General features: G+C 47.1%; 6 protein-coding genes across 9 annotated transcripts in view; 3 read left to right on the plus strand and 3 right to left on the minus strand.

The window, feature by feature from the left end:
• Positions 1 to 82: 82 nt before the first annotated feature.
• LOC1271602 (mediator of RNA polymerase II transcription subunit 28) lies at positions 83 to 2,314 on the plus strand. 2 transcript variants are annotated; one of them, XM_310426.6, is made up of 4 exons: positions 83 to 297; positions 395 to 796; positions 867 to 1,101; positions 1,201 to 2,314. In XM_310426.6, the coding sequence occupies exons 1-4, from the start codon at positions 235 to 237 to the stop codon at positions 1,230 to 1,232; spliced, it is 732 nt and encodes a 243-aa protein (XP_310426.4). In that variant the 5' UTR covers positions 83 to 234; the 3' UTR covers positions 1,233 to 2,314. The 2 variants fall into 2 exon arrangements, with proteins under 2 accessions (XP_310426.4, XP_061503772.1); XM_061647788.1 differs by having other exon boundaries at positions 97 to 297; positions 867 to 2,314.
• On the minus strand, positions 2,312 to 4,520 carry LOC3290918 (uncharacterized). Its single transcript, XM_559658.4, has 2 exons — positions 4,253 to 4,520; positions 2,312 to 4,170 (listed from the first exon to the last, which is right to left on the minus strand). Exons 1-2 carry the CDS (start codon positions 4,310 to 4,312, stop codon positions 2,404 to 2,406), a joined length of 1,827 nt encoding a protein of 608 aa, XP_559658.4. The 5' UTR covers positions 4,313 to 4,520; the 3' UTR covers positions 2,312 to 2,403.
• Positions 4,521 to 6,676: 2,156 nt separating this feature from the next.
• On the minus strand, positions 6,677 to 8,224 carry LOC1271603 (cytosol aminopeptidase). Its single transcript, XM_310427.6, has 3 exons — positions 7,827 to 8,224; positions 7,216 to 7,740; positions 6,677 to 7,097 (listed from the first exon to the last, which is right to left on the minus strand). Exons 1-3 carry the CDS (start codon positions 8,222 to 8,224, stop codon positions 6,677 to 6,679), a joined length of 1,344 nt encoding a protein of 447 aa, XP_310427.6.
• Positions 8,225 to 8,342: 118 nt separating this feature from the next.
• LOC11175646 (uncharacterized) lies at positions 8,343 to 16,916 on the minus strand. Of its 2 annotated transcripts, none has more exons than XM_061647785.1 (4): positions 16,791 to 16,916; positions 16,463 to 16,704; positions 16,049 to 16,161; positions 8,343 to 12,729 (listed from the first exon to the last, which is right to left on the minus strand). In XM_061647785.1, the coding sequence occupies exon 4, from the start codon at positions 12,053 to 12,055 to the stop codon at positions 9,605 to 9,607; it is 2,451 nt and encodes an 816-aa protein (XP_061503769.1). In that variant the 5' UTR covers positions 12,056 to 12,729; positions 16,049 to 16,161; positions 16,463 to 16,704; positions 16,791 to 16,916; the 3' UTR covers positions 8,343 to 9,604. The 2 variants fall into 2 exon arrangements, with proteins under 2 accessions (XP_061503769.1, XP_061503770.1); XM_061647786.1 differs by having other exon boundaries at positions 16,049 to 16,164.
• A 202-nt stretch (positions 16,917 to 17,118) lies between these two features.
• Positions 17,119 to 18,220, plus strand: LOC1271605 (THO complex subunit 7 homolog). The gene is made up of 3 exons (XM_310431.6): positions 17,119 to 17,272; positions 17,338 to 17,458; positions 17,525 to 18,220. Exons 1-3 carry the CDS (start codon positions 17,263 to 17,265, stop codon positions 18,111 to 18,113), a joined length of 720 nt encoding a protein of 239 aa, XP_310431.5. The 5' UTR covers positions 17,119 to 17,262; the 3' UTR covers positions 18,114 to 18,220.
• Positions 18,221 to 24,302: 6,082 nt separating this feature from the next.
• The window catches only part of LOC3290919 (protein Optix), a 53,400-nt gene continuing 51,239 nt past the window's right edge, over positions 24,303 to 26,463 (plus strand). For both annotated transcript variants that reach the window (XM_003436593.2, XM_559661.4), the window contains exon 1: positions 24,303 to 25,778. In XM_003436593.2, coding sequence (XP_003436641.2) covers positions 25,486 to 25,778 — 293 coding nt within the window. In that variant the 5' untranslated portion in view covers positions 24,303 to 25,485. The remainder of the gene's footprint in view (positions 25,779 to 26,463) is intronic.

A 26,463-nucleotide genomic window follows, 5' to 3' on the forward strand; every position in this document is an offset into this window, starting at 1 on the left:
GTGTACAATTGTCCTCCGAAGCAGAAACTACATGGTCCAACGTCACACCATAACAGTATAAACCTTGAAGGTAAAACAACCGTCAAGATACCTTGGGGATGCGGACGTCAACAACACAAACATTCATTGTTTTCCCCCGGTTGTTTCTTGCCGCTGCACGCAATCGATAAAACAATATTCCGATAATTTAGGTTCCTTTGCTGACCTCGACCTGCCCGCAGCCGGGTCGCAGTAATGGCGTCCTCGTCGAACGTTGGCAGTGGCAATTTGGTGGACGAACTCGAGGAAGCATTTCAGGTGGGTTTTGCGTGCCTCAGTGCCGCCAGGCAAGGCATGGTGCCGATTTGTGAAAATTATTCAACTCCTGCTTTTTCCTTCGCGCAAAACCTTGCAGTCGTGTATTCACGCGCTAACGAAGGAAGAATCGGCCACTGGAATCGACAAGGATGAAATCAAGGTAGAGGTGGATCAAACCACGCTCAAGTTCATCGATCTCGCCCGGCAGATGGAAGCGTTCTTTCTGCAGAAGCGGTTTCTGCTGTCCGCCCTCAAACCGGATCTGCTGCTGAAGGAGGAAAACTTCGACCTAAAGCAAGAAATCGGCCGAAAGGATGAGCTGATACGCAAGCATTACGAGAAGATTGAGTCCTGGAAGCAGCTGCTCTCGGATCAGCAGAACTTTAACAAACCGATCCAATCGATGCCGCCGGACATGCGTGGCAATCTGGCCGGTGGTGCACCCGGTGGTGGCCCTGCCGGGATGATGGCAAGCGGCGGCATGAACCTGCCCATGCAGGTAAGCACTCCCGGCACTACGCGAGCTTGATGTTGCAGCACTAAAAAGGGCCATAATCGTAACCTTCCAGATGCAGAGCCAGCATCAGCAGCAGCAAATGCAGCAGATGCAGGTGCAGCAGCAACAGATGCAACAGCAAATGCAGCAATCGATGCCGATGGGCGCCTCCAATGCGCAAATGTTTCAGCAGGGTGGCATCCCGCGGGGCGTCGGACAGGCGGGTGGGGGCCCCGGTTTCCCCCCGGGCGCTGGTCCGAATCTTCAGGGCCCGCTGGCTTACTTGGAGAAAACGGCTAGCAATATAGGTGAGCCAACTGTCCGGATCGGTCCTACTGGTGGTGTACGCGGGTTTAGGAGACGGGCGGTGGACTTAACGCAATTCTCGATGCTACTTCTACTTCCAGATCTAGTGGGCCTGGGAGACGGTCGAAGGTGACGCGGGCGGGGCAGGGGACGCGGTAGAGGTCGAGGCCGTGGAAGAGGCCGTGGACGAGGTAGCGTGTCCGAGTTTCACAGCGGCTCACTCACCTGAGACTGGCGCGAGCGGTGGCGCTTCGTGCCCTCCCCTCCCCTCTCACGCTCTGAGTTCGATTGCTTCTTCGTCTACCGTTTCGTTGTATGGTTAAGGCCCTCGACAGACATCAACCGTTGGCGATAACACAGCTAGGAAAGAAGTTAAGGCATCAAAGAAAGTACAGCAACAGTGCAGCAGTATTTAGCAGCGAAAACAAAAACAAAATCAAAAAGGTTTCCCCTTACAAATTACAGCAACTACTAGGCAAATCAGCAAACCGTACTTCTACGGGTAAACGCGTTCGTCGGTAAAAAAAAAGCAGAGAGCCAGACAACGTGTAACACCCAACGAGCTCACCCGCAAACCTACCAGCACGTTTGGCATACACCCACCAGCAAACATTCCTCGTTGATCACTTGCGCCAAAATTGTCCCTCTTTGTTATCTCCATCGCTCCCCGGTCCCTGTAATTATGGTGTACAAAAATCAAAACTAACACACATACTAAACGGCGCTTTTCCCCCGGCGCTTTCACGTGCCACAGAGGACAGCGCCCTTTTTCTTCCGTTTTCTTAAGTATAAAACATGTATAGGAAAAGGACTATTATCAGCAAAAGAAGATAATATAGCGATCGTGCCTTGGCATTTGCAATGATCGTATGTAAAATGTGTGCTCGCTTTCTAATCGATCTGTTTCTTTCCCCCCCTTCCTCGCGCAATAGGACGGATCGCTCGCGTCGTGTTGACAGATTTCCTTAAAACACGATTTTTTCCTTTTAACCTTCATTCAACTTTCCCCCAAATTATTCGAATGTAGTGTTTCGTTCTGTTTCCCCGTTTTTTGGTCCACCCGTTCCGGAGTCTTTAGGACGATCCTCGGGGTGTAGATCGCAAGAGATGCGCTGCGAAATGGAAAATAGAACCAACGGGTTTCACTGCTTCCTAAAACCCTTAGCACGAACAAGAACATGGAACAAGCCAAAATAATAAAGGAGTCGGAAATGATCGAAACGTGTTTGATTTATTTCGGTGCTGCGGTGATCAGCGGGTAAAGGGGGTAAATATGTTCTTCCAAAAAGAGTGCAAAACATGGCTTAGGAACTCTGCAGCTGGCGATGGTTTGGCAGTGTGGGTTTGCGCTGTAAACTGCGATCACGCCGGATCATCTGCAGACGTTCTGGCGTGGTAAAGTTTACGAATATGTCGTGCAACCGGTCCAGACAGGAAGCAATGTGCTTGCCGGCATCGCGACGAAGGGCTGCAGTAGCCAGGTTCGTGTTCCTGCTCCGCCCCGTATCCTCCGACTGTAAGCTGATGATGAAGCACACAATATCGGCGATCGTGCGTTTGATGCTTTGCACTTCGTCCGTTTTGAACAGACGTCTCGTTAGATAGCCCCGAGCGTAAGCATTGATAATGGTAGCCGCCCTGTGCTGCTGCAGCTCCAACATTCGCTGTGGCAGAAGACTAAACTCTTCGTTTCCATTGCGGTCCGGAGTGCGGTTTGCTGTACGGCGGACGGATGAACGGATTGTCCTTCCAGCATCGTTGGTGCACGATTGATTCCCGGTCAACGTAAGCTCACTGTTGTTATCAACATTCTCCTCCGAAGTTCCGTTTGCCTGGCATGTTTGGTAGGCGGCGTCGTCCGTATCGGTACACGAATCGTAAGACACATCGCACAGCGACAGTTGGCTTACGCTCGAGGCCGTATGAAGGTCCGGTGTTTTGGTGCGAACGGTCCCGGAAACCGACATGCTCAAGTGGTTCTCGCCGTTGCCTGCCAGCATACCATTGCCTTCGTCGATCGTGAGCGTTTTCGCGCACAGCGCTACCAGTTCCTGCGTTTTTTCGCGAAAACTTTGCTCCAACATCAGCCGTTCTTCCTCCTGCCGCTTCAACAGCTCCAGCATGCGCTGCTCGTGCGTGGTAAGCGCTTGCGCAACACTCTCGAATGCGCGCTCGGAGGCTCGTCCGGATCCAGCCGACGAGTGGCTAATCCGGCGTGAGGCCGTTTTTCGTTTCGGGCGGCATTTTGCCGGATCCGTGTCCGGTTTCTTTTGCTCTCCGATTGATTGATTAACCCCCTGCATTACAGATGCACCGATTGCAGATTTTACGGGTGTATTTTCTCTGTCTGCAAATGCATTACGGGCTGCCTCGATTGGTTTGCTTTGATCCGGCTGGTTTTGATGCTGTTTGGGACTATCCGCCGACTGAACGACCGGATTGACCCGGGGACGATCAATTGGCGTGGAATGACCGACTCGTTGCAGATTCATCAAATCTACACTGGGCTTCTCCAGGTTGAAAGTGTTTGATCGTACCAAAGGAAACCATGGCAACGCTTCCTCGGACGTTGGTGTAACTGTTCTTGTCGGCGACTGCCAGGACGGTTGCTCTGGATCAGATTGCAACCTTTGGGTGGACAGTGAGTTGCAATTACTTGTATCCTTCTCATCCGTTTCCTTTGTTTCGAGGGTTCCTAATTCTTCTTGGCCGCGCCAAGCTTCATCCGGTAACAATTTCGGCGAAGGCGGAATCACAGCAGACGTACGTTCCAGAACATTAAGCGATTCAATTGGACCAGCATCGTTTGCAACTTCTACAGGAGTTATTGTTACACTCTCACAAGCTTGTGCTTCGGCAGTACTTTCAGATGTTGGACTGTGTGCAGTGTTACTCGCGTCTAGAGTCGATACCGCTTCTACATCCTTGGTCGCACCGTTGTTTTCATCGACAGACTGGGAAACGAGACAGTTGTTTACGGCCGAGGCCCTTCTCTTCTCCTGCAGACGGTTTTCAATTTCCATTGCCTTCTGCCGGTAAATAGCCACAGCAGCACGCACCTCATCGTTAACCTGTTAAGCGGCAGCAGTGGAAACTTATATATAAGGACCAATCTGTAGGAACAGTGCAAAGCGAGCAAAAAACTATTCTTACCAATGGTGGTAGTATGGGGACACCATCCAGCTTAAACACCGACACAAAGTTACTCTCCATGTTGTAAACTACAATCAAAAGCGACAAAAAAGCAACGGAACACGATAAAGCCGAACAAAGTTTCTTTCCAGCTCTTCAATAAAGTTTTGGCCCCGGGGCGGAGACACGTTTCCCGGACAACGGTGTGTAAACAACATAAACAACTTTTGACTGCGCTGCGGTAACGACAACGACAACAGCATATTGGCGGGAAACGGAACTGAACTGATGACAAGCGTGGTTTTGTGAAGGTGCAAGCGAGGCCAGCTGGGTTATATTTTGATTGTTCAACCAGTATAGAGAGAGAGAGAGAGAGAGAGAGTGGAGTATGATGGTTGCCACAAAGATGCAGATCAGAATATATGTTTGCTGTTTTTACTATTTTTCTTTTAATTTCATAAATACATTTGTTTTGCGAGATTTTGCGTAACGCTCGATTTCGTAACGATGATTTTACCAGGTTTGAGTTTGATTTTAAACAGAACGGTATTAGGCCTAGAGCCTTTTGATTACGGTAAATTAAACTAAACTAAAATTAAACTTACTTATCTACTTTACACTATTAGAGCAAGAGCAGAAGATAAAAGAAGAAGAAAATCAAAAGAAAAGAAAGAGAGAAAGAAAAAAGGTGCTAACAATTCAAGAAAGTGCCCTTAGAAGGGGAAAATCTGATGTTGCGCATTTTTCTTTAAGGCGTCCTGTTATAATATATCCAATCTCATATAATGGATCTGTACTGGTTTTATCGTACAACTCTTCTAACCTGATCCAGCGAGAGGCATCCGCAATGGATTGTACTTCCTCCCACAGTTAGTTGGTGGCCAATCGGGTTTTGTAGCTGATACCTTAGCCAATGTGGGACAATCATGGCTTGGGTCTTCGCGTTGTTGATGCGGATTCTCCATTCACCAGCATACACCCTGTAGTATGTCCAAAGAAACGCTGAGCGCCGCGCCTGAGTTCTGCTGGTGTTCTACCTTTCGTGGCGATTGCCGTGTCGTCTGCGAACAAAAACAACTGGGCACCATTAAATCCTCTATAAAAACTAATTTAAAAAACTGGGAGCCCTTCTAGGAAAAGCAGGAAGGTCCGCCATGAACAGCAGATGCAGAAACGGACCAAGAACGCTGCCCTGGGGTACGACCGCCGTATCATGCTGCACTTCCAAAGTATATGGGCCGATGACAACAAGGAAGGTGCGCTGCTGCAGGAAGTTCTTGATCAGCTTGACCAAGAATAACGGGAGCTTGAACTGATACAGTTCATGGACAAGCCCATCATGCCACACATTTTCAAATGCTTTTTCCACGTCAAGCATAAAAACAGCGTTGGATCTTGATACTCGCTTGTTTTGCAGTCGAATCAGCTGGTGCGCTGTTGAGTGCCCGGACCGAATATCCAAACTGTTCTGCCGGAATAATTTGAAGATCGTTGAATAATTTTTTTTTATTTAGGAGGGATCGTTGACCAAATTTCTCAGTTGGTAATATATGATTTTTCCGAACAGTTTGCTGAAAGCGCTTAGGAAGCTTATCGGTCGATTAGTTACTGAATGGAAGTGCGGGATCCATTCCGGGCTTCACGATTGGGATTTCTTTAGTGCGCTTCCATGCTTGCGGGAAGATGTTGAGTAAGAGACAGCTGAGTCATTGCTCGATTTTGCAGATTTTTGATGCAAATATTGAAGATTCCATCCAAGCCCAGGGTCTTCATGTTTCGAAGACATTTGATGGTACTTTCAACCTCCGCGACGGTGACACGCTCTTCGGGTGGTAGAGTTGGAGGTGTATTGTATGCATTATACTGCACCGTAATACCGTTTTGTTTTACCGTAATGTTTTTTCCCCAAGTTTTACGCTAAGGTTGTCACAGTATTTTTTTTAATGAACATGGTAGCGCTTTTTAAACTCATTCAAACTGTTCTCAGACTTTTTGTTTCGGATATGAATGTGCATGCCGGAAAATGAAATAAACGAAAAAACACAGTCCTCAAGTAATTATGCATTGACTATTTATTAACCAACAACCTTTGCCACATTTCTAACAAATAAAACAAATGGTTAGCATGTAAACAAAAACCAAACGGATGTATGTTGGGTGCTACTGCTGAAAATACTTCGCTTGATCGATTGAATAATATTTAATGCTGAAAAAGAAGTGATGCTAATGTTAGCTCGATGGCAAAACAAAACCGAGCGCGGGTAAGGAACTACCACAGCGCACTGCGTGACCATAAAATGCATACGGATCATAGAAGTAGTCCCCCGGAAATGCTATCCACAACACTGGTGTTGTACAAAGTCAGTAAACTTGTAGAATCGTCACTAAATGCAACGAAGAAAAGAAAAACAAACAAACAAACAAACTGTTGCTTCATTGCCTGCTTTAAGCGCTACCCGCCTTGGTAACGAACTCGACGAGCGTACGCATCGGGCGGCCCGACATGCCCTTCGACCCGGTGTAGCTTTGATCGCTACAATCGCCCATCACGCCGGCGATATCTACGTGCAGCCACGGTGTACCCTTTGGCACGAACTCGCGCAAGAATGCAGCGGCAGTGCAGGATCCGCCGCCCTTGCCCTTGCCCAGGTTGTTCAGATCGTAACCGTTGTGGTCGCACATCTGGTCGCTGTAGTGCTTGAACAGTGGCATGCGCCACACCCGATCACCGGTCTGCGAGCCCGCCTCGTGGATCGTCTCCCACAGTTTGTTGTTGCTGGAAAACACGCCCGACACGCAATCGCCCAGCGCTACCTTGATGGCACCGGTCAGGGTCGCAATGTCCAGGATGAACTTTGGATTGAAGCTGCAAAAAGGGGAAAACACATGCGAAGCACACCACACACACCAAGTGGTTTGTTAGTCGAGATGTTGACAAGAAACCAAACAAAAAAAGGTTTAAGTTTAAACCAGTTTAAACTTACGTCGAGGCGTAACATAACGCGTCCGCCAATATAAGACGCCCCTCGGCGTCGGTGTTATCCACGCAGATGCTCTTGCCGTTCATTGCGTAAACCACGTCGCCCGGTTTGGTGGCCGTGCCGCTTGGCATGTTTTCGCACAGCGGCACAAACCCTTTCACGTGCACCGGTGCCTTCAGCTGTGCCAAGGCCAGTATGGTCGACACCACGTTCGCTGCACCACCCATGTCGGCACGCATCTGGTCCATGTTGGCGGACGGCTTCAGGCTGATGCCACCGGAATCGAACGTGATGCCCTTGCCTACCAGCGCCACGCACTGTTCGTCCTGGGATCCACGATACGTCAGCTCCAGGAAGCGGGCCGGTTCGTTCGAACCGTTCGTAACCGAGAGGAACGAACCCATCTTTTTCTCCTTCGCCCAAGCTTCATCGTGCACGACGACCTCGACGTTGGCAGCGCCGAGCCGTTGCTTGACGGTATCCGCGAAAATGGTGGGCGTCATATGGTTGGCCGGTGTTTCCATCAATCTAAATGGCGACGATTGCGAAAGCGTATTCATTGTTTTACAACGCATAAACCAAATCACACTTCAAACGAGGATGGTAATACTCACACGCGGGCAAAGTTTTGCGCCTCGGCAATGATGACACCCCGATCCCAGTCGGCCTTCCCGCTGGCATCCTCCGCGAAGCTTACCGCGGGCAGCGGCGTTTGTTTTTCCTTGCTCTTGAACGCCTGAAACTTGTAGTTGGCCAGGGTGGCCCCTTCGGCCGCCTGCTGTGGATGCTCCATGTCTTCCACGGCGATCTCGGCGATCTTGTTCGCCGACAGGGCGCGGACACCGGCCGCGGCCGCAATGCGCACGTTTTCCTTCGCTCCATCGATCTCGTCCAGCTCGTCCCATTTGGAAGCATCGCCCAAACCGGCTACCGCTACCGCTGGAAACTTACCGAGCTCCCAGAAAATTCGCGTCTGGCCAGCTTTTACCGGACCGCAGCTAAAGCAGCGCATGGTAGCGGGGGGAGAAAAGCACGGAATTGTTAATCTTAGACAATGTTCCACTAACTCACACGGTCGGCGCGTTATGGTTATGGTTGGCGTGTACGAAAAAACAAACAGACGCTGCTCATTTAGACCGCTTGAAGTACGAAAGAGATTTGAACGGACATTTTATTTCGCTTGGTTAAGGAAAGAATCAGCTTCAACTGTAATATGAACCTAATTAAATTAACTTAAATGGACGAAATAGATGTTAACAAATTCTAAAATTGTATCGCTAGATTCTAAAACATCAATTAATCCGGAATAGTAGTTGTCTACATTTTGTTGCATGTTTAACCCGATCGCATTTCCAAAAGCCACGACGTTCGCTACACATCCTTCTACATGTATTTCCTACTGTACAAAAATAGCAAGTTCTCTCTTTGTTTTCTCTTCCCTTACTCCTGCCTTCCGGTTGCTCATTCAACAGTAAATACGTCCTCATAGTGACTTTTATCCTTGGAAGTATAGTTGTACTGAAAATAAACTGTTGGCACCTCTACACAGTAGTCCACCGCAATACTAGGACGCTATTCGAACGAGTTTGGTTTTGGGAAGGACGCAGACGCATTAGCAAACCACTTTCGAATAATTTTAAACAGCCTTAGCAATAAACTGCCTAAACTATCAAATGTATGTCTATCTTACATATTCAACTAACGTATAACAAGAGCACTGCAAATAAATAGATGACAAGAAAGAAACTATTTGCTCACAGAACCGAATGCTCATCATACGATACTGAATTCATGTTTGTCTAAATTGGTATGCTCGAAAAAAGAGGAAAGGAATGCCTGTGCGCTAACCATGGAAAGCAAGGATGAGTGCTTAGTCTTTCTTGAACGGTGTCCGAATGCATATAAAACAGCTGAAATGAAAACGTCATGGCTATCACACACTCTTACACGACATTAATTGCACTGGGTGATGCGTGTTAGCTACTTTGCTAACTGTCTAAGAACAACGATCTAAAATGGATTTTCTCTGCTTCTGTGCGTGCTGTGGAATTAAAACACGGAACACGATCATGGTACAGGGCGCACCTACGGCATTTGTCTTATTTTCTTGCTACGAAAAAAACAAAACAAACAAACAAAAAACAACCCACGCTTGGATTGAAACGTGTCTATTCACTAAATAACGTTTACCTTTTTTATACAGCTATTGCAATCCGTTATATAGTAGTAACCTATCCTATTGCATTCATCCACTCCGACGCGCGCCTCAACCGTTTTCGCTCGCGCGCTCGTCTGCATCGAAAATGAAAGCTGCTCACGCAAACCCACCCAACTTACTGTACCACCCCCACACCCAGAGCCACCATTCCTTTGGAAGCGAAGCAGTCGCGGTTTACACTATTTCCAGAATCTTAATCACGCCCTCACTGTTCCCGGCAATGATGATGTTGCTCTGCTTGCGCCAGCAAACAGCCGACACAAACTCGTTCCCCTCCGAATTGCTGCGCTCCATGTCCGTCGACTGGAGGCCGCTGGTGCGCGAGCTGCTGTTGCCAATGCCACTGCTGCTGCCGGTGCCGGCGGCACTGCTTCCGCCCGCACCGCCGCTCCCGCTCGTGCTGCTGCTGGAAAACTTCAGGTTAAACAGCTGCTTGGACAGACCTTTGTAGTACACGCAGAGCGAGTTATCCTCGCTGCCGCACGCCAGATAGTCGTTGTTCGTCGCCAGCCCGGCAAAGTTCTTCTCGTTAATGTGCCCGGTGAAGGAGCGCAGACAGAACGGCGGCGAATTGATGTTCCACAGCTTCAGCTGGCCGTCCGTACTGGCCGACACGATTTCGTCCGTGTTGAGAAACTTGACGTACGACACCGCCTTCCGGTGTCCCTTGAACAGGCAGAGCGGCTGCTTGAGATTGCGCAGATCGTAGTAATTGACGCAGTGATCCGCCGTCCCGAACGCCAGATGGCAGGAGCTCTTTGGATTGAACTTGACGCAGCACACGTTGGCGCGGGCCTCGATCGTCGCCACGGAATGGTCCACGTTTAGCGACCACAGCTTCACCCGCGCATCGTCCGACCCGGACGCCAGCAGCCGCGTGTCGACCTCGTTGAAGTCCACGCACCAGCAGCGCTTGTCGTGCTCCTCGAACGTTTTCGTTCGCGTGCGCGTCAGCACATCCCAGATCGTGACAATGCCTTCGTAGTCGCTGGACGCCAACACCTGCTTGAAGTAGCTGTTCCAGATGACGCACGAAATTTTGCTATTGCAGGTCATTTCGTTGATCGGATAGTTTATGTCGACCGCGGCGTCCCGTATCGCGGTGTAGTAGTCGAATATTTTGATCCGCTTCGTAACGCCCGCGATCGCAAAGTACTCGCTGTCCTTGTCGAACTCGATGCTTGACACGATCGTCGAGACGTAGTTGGAATCGTTCGAGTAGTTCAGCGTGGCCAGCGGCCGCAGCGCACTGTACTTGGAGAACTTGATCAGGCTCTCCCGGAAGGTGTCCAGCGACGAGCGGCCACTAGACCGCGTGGTGTCTAGATTGGATTGGCTGGACGCGTTCGATGGCGCCGCTGCCGCCGCCGCCGACGGATGCACTCCACCACCCATCAGCCGGTCGGAGCTTAAGCTGCCACCGCCGATGCCTGTCCCCGTGCCGATGCTCGCCCCACTCGAGGTAGACCGCTCTCCTACGCCGAGCGAATCGGAGCTGCACGAGCGATCCTTGCCGAAGTACAGGTCTTCGCTGCGGGCCGCAAAGTAACATTGCACGAAATCATCGAAATGCTGATACATTCGCTGCTTGCGGGCCAAAAAGGATGAAGGGTTGGACGAAAGTGATCCACCTGAAATCGAGCCACCATGGCCGCCCCGGCGAGCCCCGTGCAAATTGAATCCCTCGTACGATTCGGTCACATTCGAGCACGTGTCGTCGACGAGCGAACGGTTCGACGGTACTGTAATGTTATCGATCGTGTCTATGATTTGTATAATTTCCCGCTTGATCGCAACCACGTGCTCGTCCTTTTCGTCCCGCACGCTCTGCTCCACCTCCGCCACCGTCGGGCAGCTGCTCTGCACATCCTTCAGCACCTTCTCCACGTCCAGCAGGTCGCTTCGAATGAGTGCGATCTCGTTCGCAATTTGTAGCTGCTGCTGCTCCTTCTGCTTTAGCAGATGCTTCAGGAATTCGTGCAGCAACCGGTTCTGGGCGGCGCAGGATTCCGCCTCGAGCAGCGTTTTGCGCTGCGTCAGTATCTCGAGCATCACGTTCACGTCCGAGAGGGACAGCTTTTTCGATTCCGTCGCCAGAAAGTGCTTCAATGTGTCGCCTTCACCGCCAGCGTTCGCGTCACCACCACCACACGCACCGCCCGTGTGGAACTGGGGGGAGTTGTCACCGGGCTGGGAGGACTTGTGCCGATGCAGGAGACCACCACCACCGCCACCGCCCCCGCCTTTCAGCCGATGCTTGGTGATGAGCTCGTTTAGCAGAAAGTTCGGCACAATGTGCTCGTGGGACGCGAGCGGATAGTTGCACTTGGGGCACTTTTTCGCGACGTCGATCGAACGCGCTATGCACTGGTGGCAGAACGTGTGTCCGCACCGCGTGATGTACGCCTCGTTGATGATGTCGAAGCAGATCGGGCAGAGGAAGTCGTTCGTCTTGTCGTCCACGCTGGTCGGGATGCCGTTCAGGGTGGCGAGCCGTTTCTTGTTGTTGGTGTTGCTGTTGCTGCTGCTGCTACCGCTGCTGCTACCGGCACCGCCGGGCCCACCGCCCGCACTACTACTGCTGCCTGCACCGCCTCCACCACCACCAACCGTTCCTGAGGACATCTTGGTTGAATCACTCTGTTTGAGGTAGCGGCACAGGCGTGGATACTAAAAACCATCCGGCAGAAGGCAAATGCAATCGAGCGTGGGAATCGTTGCCCAAGAAAATCACTGAGTGATGATGTTTTTTTCACTGATTTTCTTCTCCCTGGTACCGCATGAAAACCTTGCAATATGAACGATTAATCATTTCACCACACTCACTAACGCACTAGACAAATGTTGTATAGAGTTAATCGATTGGATAGATTAGAGCACTCAAACACAACTCGCCTACAGATAGCGCTTAACAGAAACGTTTGTTTCTAGGCGGAAGACACAGTAAAAGCATATCGTACGTAACTCCAACCCGAATCACACCAATAAACTTTAAATCATTTCAAAAACTGAACTTATTAAGACGATTAAGCTGTGCAGTGTTTTTTTTTACAAATCAACAACATCATCTTCGAATGAACAAACTGCGTTACGCGCGACGTGTATATCCGTCGTACAGTTGAACTGTCTGTTATCTTTTCCTATACACTTTCACTGTATCGCATGCGTGTGCTTTAGAGAAAGTCGAGTTTTCTAATATGAATGTTTGCATTTTTCTCGCGCACTGTGCTTATTCGCTTTGCTTTGCTATCGTTTGCAAAAGTGTGCACCAGGTTGGGGCTTAGAACATAACAGTGGATCTGAAACGAAAACACAAAGGCGAAAATAAAGGGGAAAAGTATTGAGCTGTTGCTTGCACGTCTGATCTTTTCAAAAAGGGAGGTTTGGAGCTGCGTTCTAGAGGAAATGGAATAACACAACGCGTGGCAAAAGATATGGGTGATATATCTCGAGTGATTCTACTACAGGAGAATTAAATACAACCGGAATGATGGCTTTTGAAAGCGATTAATTTAATGTCAAACAACATTTCCACCGGCTCATACAGCTTCCATCACACGCAGCAAACGTGTGCGCTGTAACGAACCCGCCAAACAAAGATAGCGATATCCTCCACCAGTATAGATAAGCGTGTTGCACTAATTAAGAGTAGATGCAACGCGAAACATCGGTAACACCGACGTCCTAAACAGGAACCAATCTGTGCTCCATCCGCCCCATTCGAAGGTCTTTTAGAATCAAATTAGATAAAAAGATAGAAAAGAGAAGAGCGTTCTTTTTTGATGAGAGAAGGTTTGAGAAATAGATAGCAGTGCAAAAGCTCAAGAAGTTACTATTTTCGCTGTGTTCACATTTTCGCTGATCACACTGTATATGCTTTACTTATGGGCCAACATTCTAATCTTCATCAATGCTTAGAAAGGGAAACATTTCTCCTCAAAAGGAACGATGCTGGTAATCGGTGCCATTTTTGTAAACAATTGCCGAAAGCTTAACGTTGCTGGCAAAAAGATATTCGATCACAAGTATTAATTGGAACAATAATCCATAACTTTCTAGCTTTCTAGCTTTTAACGAATGTCGAGAAGCTTCAGTCGATAAATGCATTGCTCTGTGGAGAAATAATATTCATTATTGTACTTTTGTACCGAATCCTTTAATCAGCAATTGTATTCAAATTAAAATCAGCCAATCGTTCATCAAGACGCATTGACGCAGCAAAGAAGATGCTACAATATAGACATACAGATAGGATATAGTCAGTACAGACAGGACAGAACATTAAAGACAACGGAAACAGATTTGGAAATGAATTTGGCAAAACCTATACCGCTGCCGGATGAGCCGCAGCATCAGCCATAGAAAAACGATGCTCGCCATGAGCCACATGTTTGCTGAACAATTTGCACAGCACAAATAGAGATCAGGATTACGATCAGGAGTAAATATGGATGGCAAACTACCAAATGTGCTGGAGTATTGAATTCTTTTCTACCATTTTTAAACCATTCATCAGCCACCCCACACAGTGGCCCGAATGTGCGAAGCAAGCCAGGTAGATAAATAAATGAATTTGCAGTATCCTTTTATCCACCCCGGAGGCTACTTTGGCGCACATCATACACATGCTTGTCGACCTTAAAACCGATACCCTAAAAGTGGTGTTGTGGGGATGAGGGGTTGATTTGAATTGTTTCCAAAAAATTGACCCAGCATCTGGAAGATACATTACCACATGCGACATACATTTCGCCTGCATCAGGTTTAAACCCGGCATTTAATTTAACACATGCAGATAAAAAAATCGATTCGGTACGGGTACGCCAAGCGGACCTTCACCGCCACCAAAATGTGATATTTATTGTCGTACTGTATTCAAGTGCAGTGGATTTAATAATGCACAAACAATACGTAGCACAATTGGGCGAGGGATTATGACTTCTGACCCATATGGCCGGAAATGCAAGATACGGCTTTTCATGTTCACATTCATTCTCGTAGTGCTTGGCGAACTTTAATAGCCATGTCGCGGTACTAATAACCGTGCACCAGCTGTATGTCACACAGGACAAAAAAAACAACGGGAAGAAGAGGAGAACACAGCAAACAAAACGCTGTCCTCGATTTGAAAATTGAAAAAGCCACTTCGTTGTTGCCACTCATTGCGATTTTCCAGCAAGTCACGAACTGTCCTTCAACTGTGACTTTTCCCCCAACGCGCTATGAAGCAGAAGGGGTTGGGTAGGAGAAGCGACACAAGCAGCCCGAGGTGTGTGTAGGGAAAGCGTCTGCTGGAAGCGGAAATTTGCCAACGAACTTATCGATATTAACAAGCACCAGGACATTGGCGGCAATTGCACAAGCCGGGAAGACAGAACAGACGATAAAGTCTCTGCTACCGGGTATATGGTACGCTTAAACGCTGGCGTTACTAACACACACACACCGGCCGATTATGGGTGGTAGTGGCACTGAAACAAAGCAGGCCCGTGAAACGACTCGGCAACGATTTTTCGTCGGTGTGTCGCGTAAATGCGACGACGATGGTGCACATGATGCTAATGATAACGAAACACAAACGGAATAATGGAAGGAGAGTACGAGTGACAATAACGATTGCGCTCTGGTGCGCTCGGGGTAAGCAAACTATTTTTAGGTTTGACCCCGGACACCCGGCATATGCCCGCTTGGCGATCGATATGCGACGAAATAGCCTGCATTCCCTGCCTTTTGGCAGGATGATCCCACGCGCTCGAAAAGTGATTTTCGCAAGGATAGCGAATCAGCAGCCATATGTGTAAAGAAATTCAGTGCATGCTTGTGCACATTGTACGTAATCTTCAAAGGCGTGCAAACATTGACACTGTGGGATAGATTAAAAGTCTGTTACCAACCATCAGCTACCATGATGCAATGTAATCGCAATGCTTGAAGTTGCCCACTAAAGTATCCTCCTGGCAGAGTGACTTTCTTATCATTTGCACGTTCACTAACGCAAAGACAAGTTTGAACTGGGCGGGAGATTAGATATGGCAACACGATTCTTTTACCAGACCAGCATCCCTTGTAGCGGAAAGATAGAGCGGCGCTAGGTGTCAACGTTCCAAAGCGCATTATTTTAAATAACACCGTTCAATTCTGCATTTGGGGCTCCATCACTGGCGGACATATGCCGCATTATGAAAAGAAGAACGAGGTCACACGATAGCGATTTTCGGTATCATAAATCCTAAACCTAAAATTCATTCGGCAACTTTGCCCAGGAGAATTGGAACGGTTGTGGCGGTGCTGCCGTATTGGAGCTTTTGTTTTGAACAGTAAACGACACTAAAGGGAATACGGATGCAACTCCATTGTGCACTATTAGGGACAGCTACACAATAGTGACGTTTGAGGGGAGATATTTAGGTAATGCAACTTTACACCAAGCAATAGAAGAATGAAACACATAGCAATAAAATAATAAGGAATGAAGAGCTGACAGAAAAACAATGTGCGATAAGATAGGAAAAGTGAAGAGCGATTGGAACACAGAACAATAGGAAAGTGTTATGGCTAGCGCACCAGTCGGGACGGGGAAACTCAACCCCAGCAAACATGCATCCTCCATATACTTACATATTAATCTGCTCCAGCAACTTTCCAGCTGTTGATTCGTTGTACTTTTGAGCGTACGGCGTAAACTTCACCTCATCCTTGCCCTCGGACGAGTAAACACCCAAAACCAGACCCTGCTTCGGTGGTGGGTGATGCGTCCGCGGTTAGCACGTTCGCCGTCACGGGCCCCCGGGATTGTTGTTGCGTGTCCGTGGCAACGGAAACAAGCAGGTGTCGACGTCGTCGGCAGTCGTCGGAAGCGCCCGAATGCCACAACCGGATGGGATGGGTGGGTGTCGATCGTGTGCACGCACAACACGGTACGGTTGGAGAGCCAGGGTGGAATGAACGAATGCAGGAGAGGAAAGGTTGAGAGGTTAGCAACAACGCGCACTGCCACTGGGCCGCAATAATCTTCTACCACATGATACGTACTTTCTTCGACATTGAAGCGTAGCTGCGACTCCACGACCGTACCGAATTGATGCTGCCTCGAACTAAAAATGCCATTTAACAAAATTTTAGATAACAGCAAAACAGACTCATCCAATCTAGTCTTCTTCTTCTTCCAAGCGAATAGGTTATATCTTCCTACGGTACCGCTACAGGGGAGAGATCACACTCCACAACCCGTACAAATTCTACTGCACATACACTGATACTAGCTAATTGGATGGCTGTAATTACAAAAACATTACAAGGATTTGTTATTTGCAGCACTTTTCCTAACTATTATACAATTAACAAGCTGTATTTCGTTTACCTGAAATGTACCGACGAGGGAGATGGGGTGACTCTGTAATCGCGTGGACAACTCGGTTGGTCTCTTTTTACCAAGCTCGTGCTGTCACGCGACCGAAATGTCAAACCGGAGATCGGCTGTCCCCGAAAAACGTCTAAAATCAACGGTCATTATACCAGTTCATGATGGGCGAAAGTGGAAGGTCTTCTTATATTTATCTACAAATTCAATGCAGTTTTCGTTCTGAAGCATTCAAATCGATGTAAATAAATCTATTCTTCTGCATATTTGCCATCGAAAATCGTTTGAACGAGCCCACTTTCCTTGGGCCAAAATTCGACGACGACGACGTTTCTGAAGGGAGCAACAGGGTAAACAAAGTTTGACATGTTTGACACTGTACACAAACAAAAGCAAGCGCGCTGGTTCCGTCCTGCTAATAAAAATAGTTTTGCTAGTAAAAATTGTAATATACGCTCGTAACGCTGCTATTATGTCTGATGGTAAGTACCTTGTGATTTTGTTACTCAACAGCATATTAACGTTTTCCTTCCATATGGCATTGCAGAAGAGGTTATCAAACGCCGGTTACAAATCGATGGTGATGGAACCGGCGACGACAGACGCTTGAACGATTTGCTGAAAACGTTTATCAAATGGTGTAATTCGAACGATGCTTCAGACAACAGGTAAGCAGCGTTGTACAGAGCGGAACAGAGGGCAGGTACAAATAACTACACTTTCCTTCCCTTTAGTCAACCAATATACGATCGGCTGCTCGCCCAGCTAGCACAGTGCGAGTTTGACATGAAAAAGTCCGACTTTTATGCGACCGTGATGCAGCAGGAGCTGAAAAACTATGCCACCATCTCGGACACGATAGAGACGGGCATCGAAACGGCAAAGGCACAGATCGTACAGAGCAAGCAGAACCTGGTGCTGGCCAAAAAGATACGCAAGAACCGGATGGAGTACGACATGCTGGCGAAAACGATCAACCAGCAGCCGGATCGTAAGAAGACGGTGCAGGAGCTGGAATCGTTGAAGCAGAACCTGGACCAGCTGAAGGAAAACAGAGCCGACCTGGAGCGAAAGCTGGAGACGAAGAAGAAAGACTTCAGCGTGCTCATGCGCTCGATTGCCGAGCTGCAGAACAAGCTGGATCCGACCATGTCGGCGACGAGTACAAGCGCCTGTGAGGAGGAGGCAATGGACGTTGCTCCGGTACCGATCGTGGAAGAGAAGATGGCGTGCGACGAGCCGCTGGTGCTGGAGGAGGAGGACGATGCTGCCAGTTCGGACAATGACGAGGTGATCCTATCTTCGCCTGAAAAACTCACTTAATAAGAAATGGGAAGCAATGTCGGTTGGAGTGTATTGTCGTGTTGTGGCATTGTAAGGAATACAAGAAGTATGCAGTTTTTGTAAGTAATTTGTAAACTACAATTCCATTTCGTGATGTTGTGTTTCTCAATGTAAATGAAATCCCCTTCTTTTGATTTACCAGAGGTCCGAAACCGAAACGCTCCGATACTATTCGTTTTAAATTGTTTGCATTGCCTTTATCTTTTCACCAAAAATTCGGTGACTGCGTTCGAAGCGAGCAAACAGTAGTTAAAAAGGATTATTACATCTGAAGATACCACTTCAGAACCGGTTTGGAAGGGGTGAGGGGAGTGCTTCCGCGAGCAGGATACGTATACGGATGGAGTAGCACCTGCAAAAGCAGCCCGACGTACCCCATATATGGAACTGGCAGTGCTGGTGGTGATATTGGTGCTGCGTGCCTTCATCCACACCGGAGTGGGTCGGTCGTATGTGCCCACTCGTGGAACTTTGTAGCAAGTTGTTGAATGAAGTGGCCAATGGGGTTCGTCCCGGTCGGTCGCCCGGTCATCATCACCATCATCATCATCGTGCTTTGACGCTATCCGAATCCGACTACTTGATTCCGGCACGATGTTTCCGCTGTGATGAGATTTCATCCCTCAAACTCGTTTGTCGGTGTCCGGTGTGGGTAAGAAGAACTTAGTTGAAGCAGTTTGGTTGAAGCACTTTCTGTGGTACAAAGATTTCTTGCTCGCAGTTTCTTCTGACTACTCTTCGTAGGACACAGGAGAGAACGGCAGGGGGAGCTGTCGGTGTACAAGATGGAGTAGTGTTTCGCTGTAAAAAAAAAGCTCGATAACTTCGGGCAGCGAAATCGATTGGCTACGGAGATCGTGTCGGAAGTTTCGCTTTGAACGTCCCACTTGGTGTTGGCTCGTTTTTCTTGCGCATTTGTATGCGACCCGTACTAGTAGAGAGTAGGTGATGGGGAGATGCTTGCTTGAGTGGTACTTGAGCCGTGGACGAGAATCTGTTGCGTCGAGTAATTGTGGTGCCTGGTTCGTGGAAAATGGTAGCCGGTAGAATATGTTGCTCGAGTGCACTGGGGCAAGTTCTTGGAAGGCGGGAGCGTAAAAGTTAAACCACATCCAACGGTAATTGGTCATCGATAGGTAGATTTTCTTTATTTTATTTTCATGTCGTCGTTCATCCACCTTTTGCACCGCTGGGCATTAAAGACATAATTATTGCTAGCAATTTTATCAAATTTCGAAACAAGTGCTTCTTATCACAAGCAATACTGCCGTAATATCTATAAAAAATTACGAAAGAAAGATTAAATAGTCATTATCGTTGGTTTCCCGAACCGCCGTGTTACACCAACAGCTTGTCGTTCTCGCATAGTCTCCCCTCCAACCCCCGGTACAGATGTTTCATGTCGCCGTGACTACTTTTTGCTGGCAGCAGGAGTCACCCATCCGTGCCAGGCTGACTTGCAGCGCGGTCGGGCCGGGGATCTTTTGACCTATCCACTTACCGCGGTACTGTGCCGCACGGTCGACAGTGTCAAATTGGAATAGGAAATGATGTGACAAAACCAAACAAGCAGCGCTCGTTGATGCCTTCGCTCTCTGCTGCCCACCCTCCCCACTCCAACACCAGCAGTGTTGTTGCATTGCCCGTGCGTTTTGCTGTCGAGATTCTACGCAAGCTGGCTCATCCCAACTTTCCTCGTTCAGTCTACCGCCGACGGTGGTATCCAGCCACATTGGGCACCATTGGGACTCTTGACTTGAAGCAAAACACTTTGAAATTCGATACAAAAGTGAGGAACACGGCAGTGTCCTCAGCATCACCTTCCCGACCTCTTCCACCGCCGAAGCCGAAGAGGTGAGATGGGATTGCGAAGCGAAAGGTTAAAAATAACTGATCGTCCCAACTGTGCGGCAAGGGTTATGACACATTTTAGAATGATTGGTCGGTCGGCGCTGTCGACCGAAATGTCGGACGCCAGCATTGGGCTGAAGGGGTGTAAATAATGGCGCCTGTGAAAGGGAAGCGAGTTTGAATTTTAGTATGAACCGAAAAAGCTGAAGCTGGTGATAATTTTATGCCCTGTCTCGTTTACAGTTTGGGGTCATTTGGATGCAGCGCGGTGGAATGGCAACAGGGAGCAAATTAGTACGAATAGATTGGAGTTTGCGTAATGCTGATAGGGTGCGGGAATTTGATAGTGGTATTTATTAAGCCGGTCTGATAGTAAAGTCGTCAACTCGTACGACTTAACAACATGCCCGTCATGGGTTCAATCCCCAAATAGACCGCGCCGCCATACGTAGGACTTGACTATCCTGCTATGGGGGGGAATCAATTAGTCACTGAAAGCCAAGCCCGCAAGTGGGTACAGGCAGGCCTTGACTGACATCGGTTGTTGAGTCAAAGAAGAAGAAGAAGATGATTTATTAACGGGGAAATGGCTAGCATCAACCAAGATCAACCAGAATTATATTAAGAGGCGAATGTCAGCCAAAAGGCCCAAAGCCCCTTCAAAAAAGAATGATATACAGTTTAGATAGTTTTTGGAGGATTTTTCCACGAACATATTTTCTCATTGTTTTTATTATTATTTTTTCCATCAATGTGTGTATTATTGTGTTAGATGAGGTAGATTTATTATTTAAGAAAGAAAGGCCAGTAATGAATTCAAGTTTTGCATTTCAATGAATTTTTAGCGATTAAATAAACAAAATCGTGCACTGAGGTTCTTGGCCTTTTCCTTAAGTTGTACGATCTAAAAACATGCCAGTAATGGGTTCAAGCCCTGTATATGCCTGACTATCCTGCTACAGAAAAAACCACAACTTTGGGTCTCCCTTTTGCGGATTATTTTGGACGCGCTGAAGTTTAATTATTTAAATAAAACATTGCAATATTTTGTATTGTATTGTGCTTTTATTGTATTTATTCAAAAGGAACAGCTTCGACTACATTACTTAAACTGATAGTGCATTATTACGGCATTAAAATTCAAGAAAATGTACCTTCCACTTAAGAAAGCTCGATTAACCTTAAAGTAAACAATTATAAAATAAGATAATTTTTTTAAACAGCATTGAGTACTTTTCATTCTATGCTTTTATTGCCTTAGTTAAATTCTTCATAATTCTAATTTTTAGTACAAATTCAAAAGTTAAAAATGCAAGCATATAAAAGTGCAATCCAAAATAATTAATTGTAAAAGATAGATCAGATAAAACTCAGTTTTCAACACTCCCATCTTCTAGCCCGCTTCAGATTTAGTAGCAAAATAGCTTCAAATAGGGAATAGGAATCGTTCCTAAAAAGCAATGTAAGTCGCAAAAAACTCTTCCTGTCTTCAGCTACACAGCTACTCAGTACGGTGTAGTACAGGCAGACAGAGGCCATAGTGAAAACATAAGGCCATATTCAACACTAACTCAACCCCATTTTCGGGAAGCTTGAGAAAGCATTTTCAGAAGTACGTGAAAAAAGAAGCATCTGATACGGCGAGCATGAGAACAGAGCCTCAGCGTGTTTGAATGCAAAGAGCAATGAAAGAAAACATCACTTGCTTTGGTTTATTGGAGCTTGTATAAGTGTAGCTGTTAGTGTAGTACGCTGGTGTGTGCGGTTGCTTCCTCCGTGCGACAGTGTGATATATAGGTACAAGTTTGCTTTATGAAAAAAAGACAAAAAATATAATCTCAACATACCAAAAAATGGGTAACAATATCCTTCCTTTACAGCTCGCAACGACCAGGTGGCGTAGTACCGTATATACTAAGACCCGGATCGCTTTCCGAGTACGCGTACCCTGTTTGCCTCTCAGCTCTCCTTCGTTTCGTGCTCACTCGTGTTGTATGAATGCGTGTACGTGTGTGCGTGTGAGAGAGTTTGTAGGGTTTTTTTTGCCATTTCGTTGTTATCCTGACACTTAAGGGCTGGTTGAAACGGTGGCAAGCTTTCACTATGTATACGCTGGGAGGCGTCCGCTTCATCGATCTGCTCACTTGTACATGATCCACGCCGACGGGGATGGAGTGCGATGGCAGGATATAGTTCGGTCGTTCGCACCGCGCTCGCCTTGATTGCTACGGCGATGTATATGCTGGAGAGTCGGCCCAACATGATACTCATGTTTTTGCTATGTATGTGTGCTATTCTTCTGCAGTCCCTGCAGGGCATAGCACCTCCTGATAGGGAGGTAACGAAACGGAACGCATCCCCATGCCCGTTGTGTTTGTATGAGCTGATGAACAGGAAATCAAGGACCCCCTTGGGAGTGGAAGCGCTGAGCCATCGACTGCACTGCAATACGGAAATGCCGTCGCCCTTTTTCGGGGACGCTCCGAAGGGAAGGGTCGTGTGTTTTCTTTTTCGCTCTGCCACGGGCAACACGAGCGAATTGGTAGTGTATGGTTTCATGTGGCTCCTGCTTCCTACCGGAACTAGCGTAGCGTAGTGAATCCGGCTCTCCGGTGGGTATTGAGCAGAAAAATGATGGTAAAGTGGTACTAAATAATAGAGCTACTTTGCAAAAGATCGTGTAATTTCAGCATTCTTTACCGTAGAAAGTTTTGCCTACCCGAACTTGGTCTGCACTAGCTTGGTTTTTTGTGGAGGTGATTTCGCTTATGGATCCATTAGCCACCGTTTGGAATGAGTTTAGTGAATTAAATTTCACATTAAATGGCAGGGCATTAAACCATTTGGAAAAGTGAAATGCATGAAATGTTTGAAAATAAACGTATAAAAGATCATTTTATGTAAAAGATCAACCACATTTCATGTACCATGGTAATAAATATATGTTTTGTGTGAGAATTTAGCATGATAAAAACGTGTTTACCTCGGTAGTATTGTATAGATGTTATAATTGTTATAAATTATGAGCTCTTGTTTAAAAAGATTAGAACATAAAAAAATCATTTTTATAAATCACAAATTGTAATAAAAAATTGTTAATTTTTTAAATCAAAACCTTATAAAATTATTTATCTTATCTTATGCACTTTTGTGCTACAGGCTCCAGGGCTTAATTTTCCTAGTATCATTTTTCCTGAATTCTTGAGAGGCATATTATAACCGCAATTGTCCTTTCCCGATCTTCCCTGTGTGTGGATGTGTGTGTGTATGTGAGAGAGTATTGGCTAATTTCAACCGGGTCACTATCCCGGCAACGGACAATGTGTGTCCTTTTGATGCTCGCATTCCGAGGCTCACCGGTCTCGTTGATGATATTGATCCGCACTGTATGCTTTGCAGGGATAGCACGGGACCAGACGCAAGGATACTGCCACAGCCCAGGCCAACTATCGGTCCAAGCTGTAAGCGATCCATTGTGCCGGCGCTGCTTTCCTCCGCTGCGGCTGTTCCAACCACGGTGTGACACTTTTGACCGTCGTTGGCACATGTAACAACAACTGTATATAACCCCGCTCCTCCTGAACACACGCGTCATACTACAAACATGTTTAAGCCTTCTATTTTTTTGTTTATTTTATTCGTTCTACTCTTTTCTCAATACTAGGCCACGCCTACAACGATGTAATTTGAAAGAAAATACTACGCTTATGAACAACCCTCACACAAATGGGGAAGAAGCTTGCATGAAATATTTCACTGCACAGGGTGCAATGTTTCAAGGAAACGTTTCAACGGCCCATTGGTGAGCGGTGATTGGCTTGTTCGTTGGGCTAATCAGCGTACGGCAGCAGCACCATTTTTCGTTGCGCGATGTGTGTTTGTAGGGGGTTGTGCGTTAAGCAGGGTGTAGAAATCGAAAGGGTGGGGAAGCTTAAAACAGAGTTTATGTACTGAAAATCAAATAAGATATCAGTAGCTTTACAAGGTTCACTCGCTTGTGAATGATAGCGTGTGGCGCACATACACACACACACAGAGAATCGGATCGCAGTCCAGCGATGCACGGATTGAGTGTGTCAAAATAAATACACCCTATTAGAGTGCAGCCGAACACAATGGAAGAATAGAGACGCATGAGGCGAGATGTATCGCCGTTTCGCCGTCGACTCGCTTCCAGCCAACAGCATCCCGCACCACACGTATTGGCGACGTAAGCGAGTGCGCTAGATCGCTCTCTCTTTCTTTCCTCCTCGCTCACTCGCTCCGCCGGTCGAGTCGTCGTCGAATCATCTCGCACCGGAGCCCGTTTGCGGGACCGTTTCGGGGTGTGTAGTTTCATTCTCATTCGCTCACTGCACGGGAAGGTGATTGCGTTGCACGCGCGTCTGTTCTGCGTTTACGTAGTGCGTATACCAACAAATTCGATCGGTACGGCCGAGAAGGTAGTAAAGCAACTGTAGCCTGTTCGAAACACGTGCTGAATGGTGCGCTTTTCTGGTTCGGCCTATTGTTTGTTTCATTACACAAAAATACGGAAGATAGATGCGAATCTTTCTGTAACATCGTCTCACGTGCGCGGCCAGGAATAGTGTGTTGGTGGAATAGTGTCCTTCTTGCCTACGACCATCCGATTTACGGCAGAACTTTGCATTGCGGTGGTTAAAGTTCAAGACGCAAAGATAGCAATGGTTAAATGATTTGCAGAAGTATAAACAAAATTGTGTGTTTGTGTAGTTTTGCCGGCGGTACTTTGCCGCTTTACTCTGGTTTCGGAAGCAGAGAAATGGTGTTTTATGTGACAATAACGATGCAAGCTGTTGCTGTATACCAAAAAGCCCTCAACGAGTAGCAAATGTGTATAATCCGTATCCATGCCTGTTAGTAGTGTAGATCGCAACCAACTAACTCGTCGGTGTAGAAGAAAAACCTCAAATGAAAAACGCGATTGTCATATCGCTAGTGGCGGGCAGATAGTGCAAGCAAGTGTTTTACGGATCGTGCAAAGAGTTAATGGAAGTGCGGAGGCTTCGTGTGTGTGATATAGATCCGGCGAGATGCGCGTGAGGTAGTGGTACATCCCACAGATTCGACAGTAGTCAACTTTTTGTGAGTTTTGTCGGTTGTTGTATGTGTGTTTTGAGTGTGATTTTATTCAGCCCCCTCCACTATGAGTTGGTATGAGGAAACGGGTTACGTTCAATGTACCTCTACAAAGTGTTGCTGATTAAAGTGGTTCTAGTGGGCAAAGGGCAGTGCGAAAGTGACCGTTCGTGCAATGTTGATCGATTAGGAAACCCTATAGATATATCCGAAACCGAACATCACCTCAGTGACGGAAGGAACCGATAGGGAACGTGGTGGGTGGAACCGTAATTCCCGTGGGAGAGGCGTGCTACCTCACCTGGGAAGGAGCAACGCACAACCAGCACGGCGGGCCGCGGCATAACGCGCCAAAATTGCGCCAAACACAAACAATCTGGCGGTGGTCAGACAACCATCCATGGCCGTCGGGCCACCGACGGGAGGATCTGGCAATCCTCCGCACCCGGCACCACCGGTACAACCGCATCCGATCCTCGCGCCCAGCCCGCTGTTTGCCTTACCGACGCTTAACTTTACCGCGTCGCAAGTTGCGACCGTCTGCGAAACGCTGGAAGAGTCTGGCGACATCGAGCGCCTGGCCCGGTTCCTATGGAGCCTGCCGGTGGCACACCCGAACGTGACGGAGCTCGATCGCTCCGAGGCGGTGCTGCGTGCGCGTGCTATCGTCGCCTACCACACCGGACATTTTCGGTAGGTTTTGCGGCACAGTAGAAACGATCAGTCGTGCCTAATGTGTGAGGTCTTTTGTAGAATACTTGTGTTTTCTTCGAGTAGGGCGATAGGAAGAGTTACAGAATATTTTAAAAGAGCTATAAACAGGCAATCTCGTTTGAGCGAATTGAGACACTAAATATCATTATTGTCGTTTTTAAATCAATTTTAAATTTGTCTTTCTAACGGTCACTAATTAAAACCAAAAACCATAATGTTATATAATTGCAAACAACGGTGCTTTAAAATATGTTCTACAATAAACATAAAACAAAACCCTTGGCAATAGTTCGGCAACTTTCGCAGGCAATTGTTCGGAATCTTTCGTAATCAAAAGTGATAGTACACTGAAACCCAAATTTAAATTATGAAATGATTTGAAGCTTGGAAAATAATATTCATTTGTCAATTTTTTTAATAAAACAAAAGTAAAGCTAATACATATGCATCAATATGTAATATGTGATGCAGAAAATTAAATAAGATCTACAAAAGAAAAGAACAATTAGATATATTTGAACTTAACGTGAATTCGCTTAATATGTGTTGCATTATTATAATATGCACATATTGGTGTGTAAGTTTTTTGGGGTATGAATATTTCTACCCTCAACCTATCTCGATTATGTTTTCACTACGGTTTGCTCGCCAAACAGCAAGCTGG

This window comes from Anopheles gambiae, chromosome 2, assembly GCF_943734735.2.
Source record: "Anopheles gambiae chromosome 2, idAnoGambNW_F1_1, whole genome shotgun sequence".
NCBI classification, from domain to species: domain Eukaryota; kingdom Metazoa; phylum Arthropoda; class Insecta; order Diptera; family Culicidae; genus Anopheles; species Anopheles gambiae.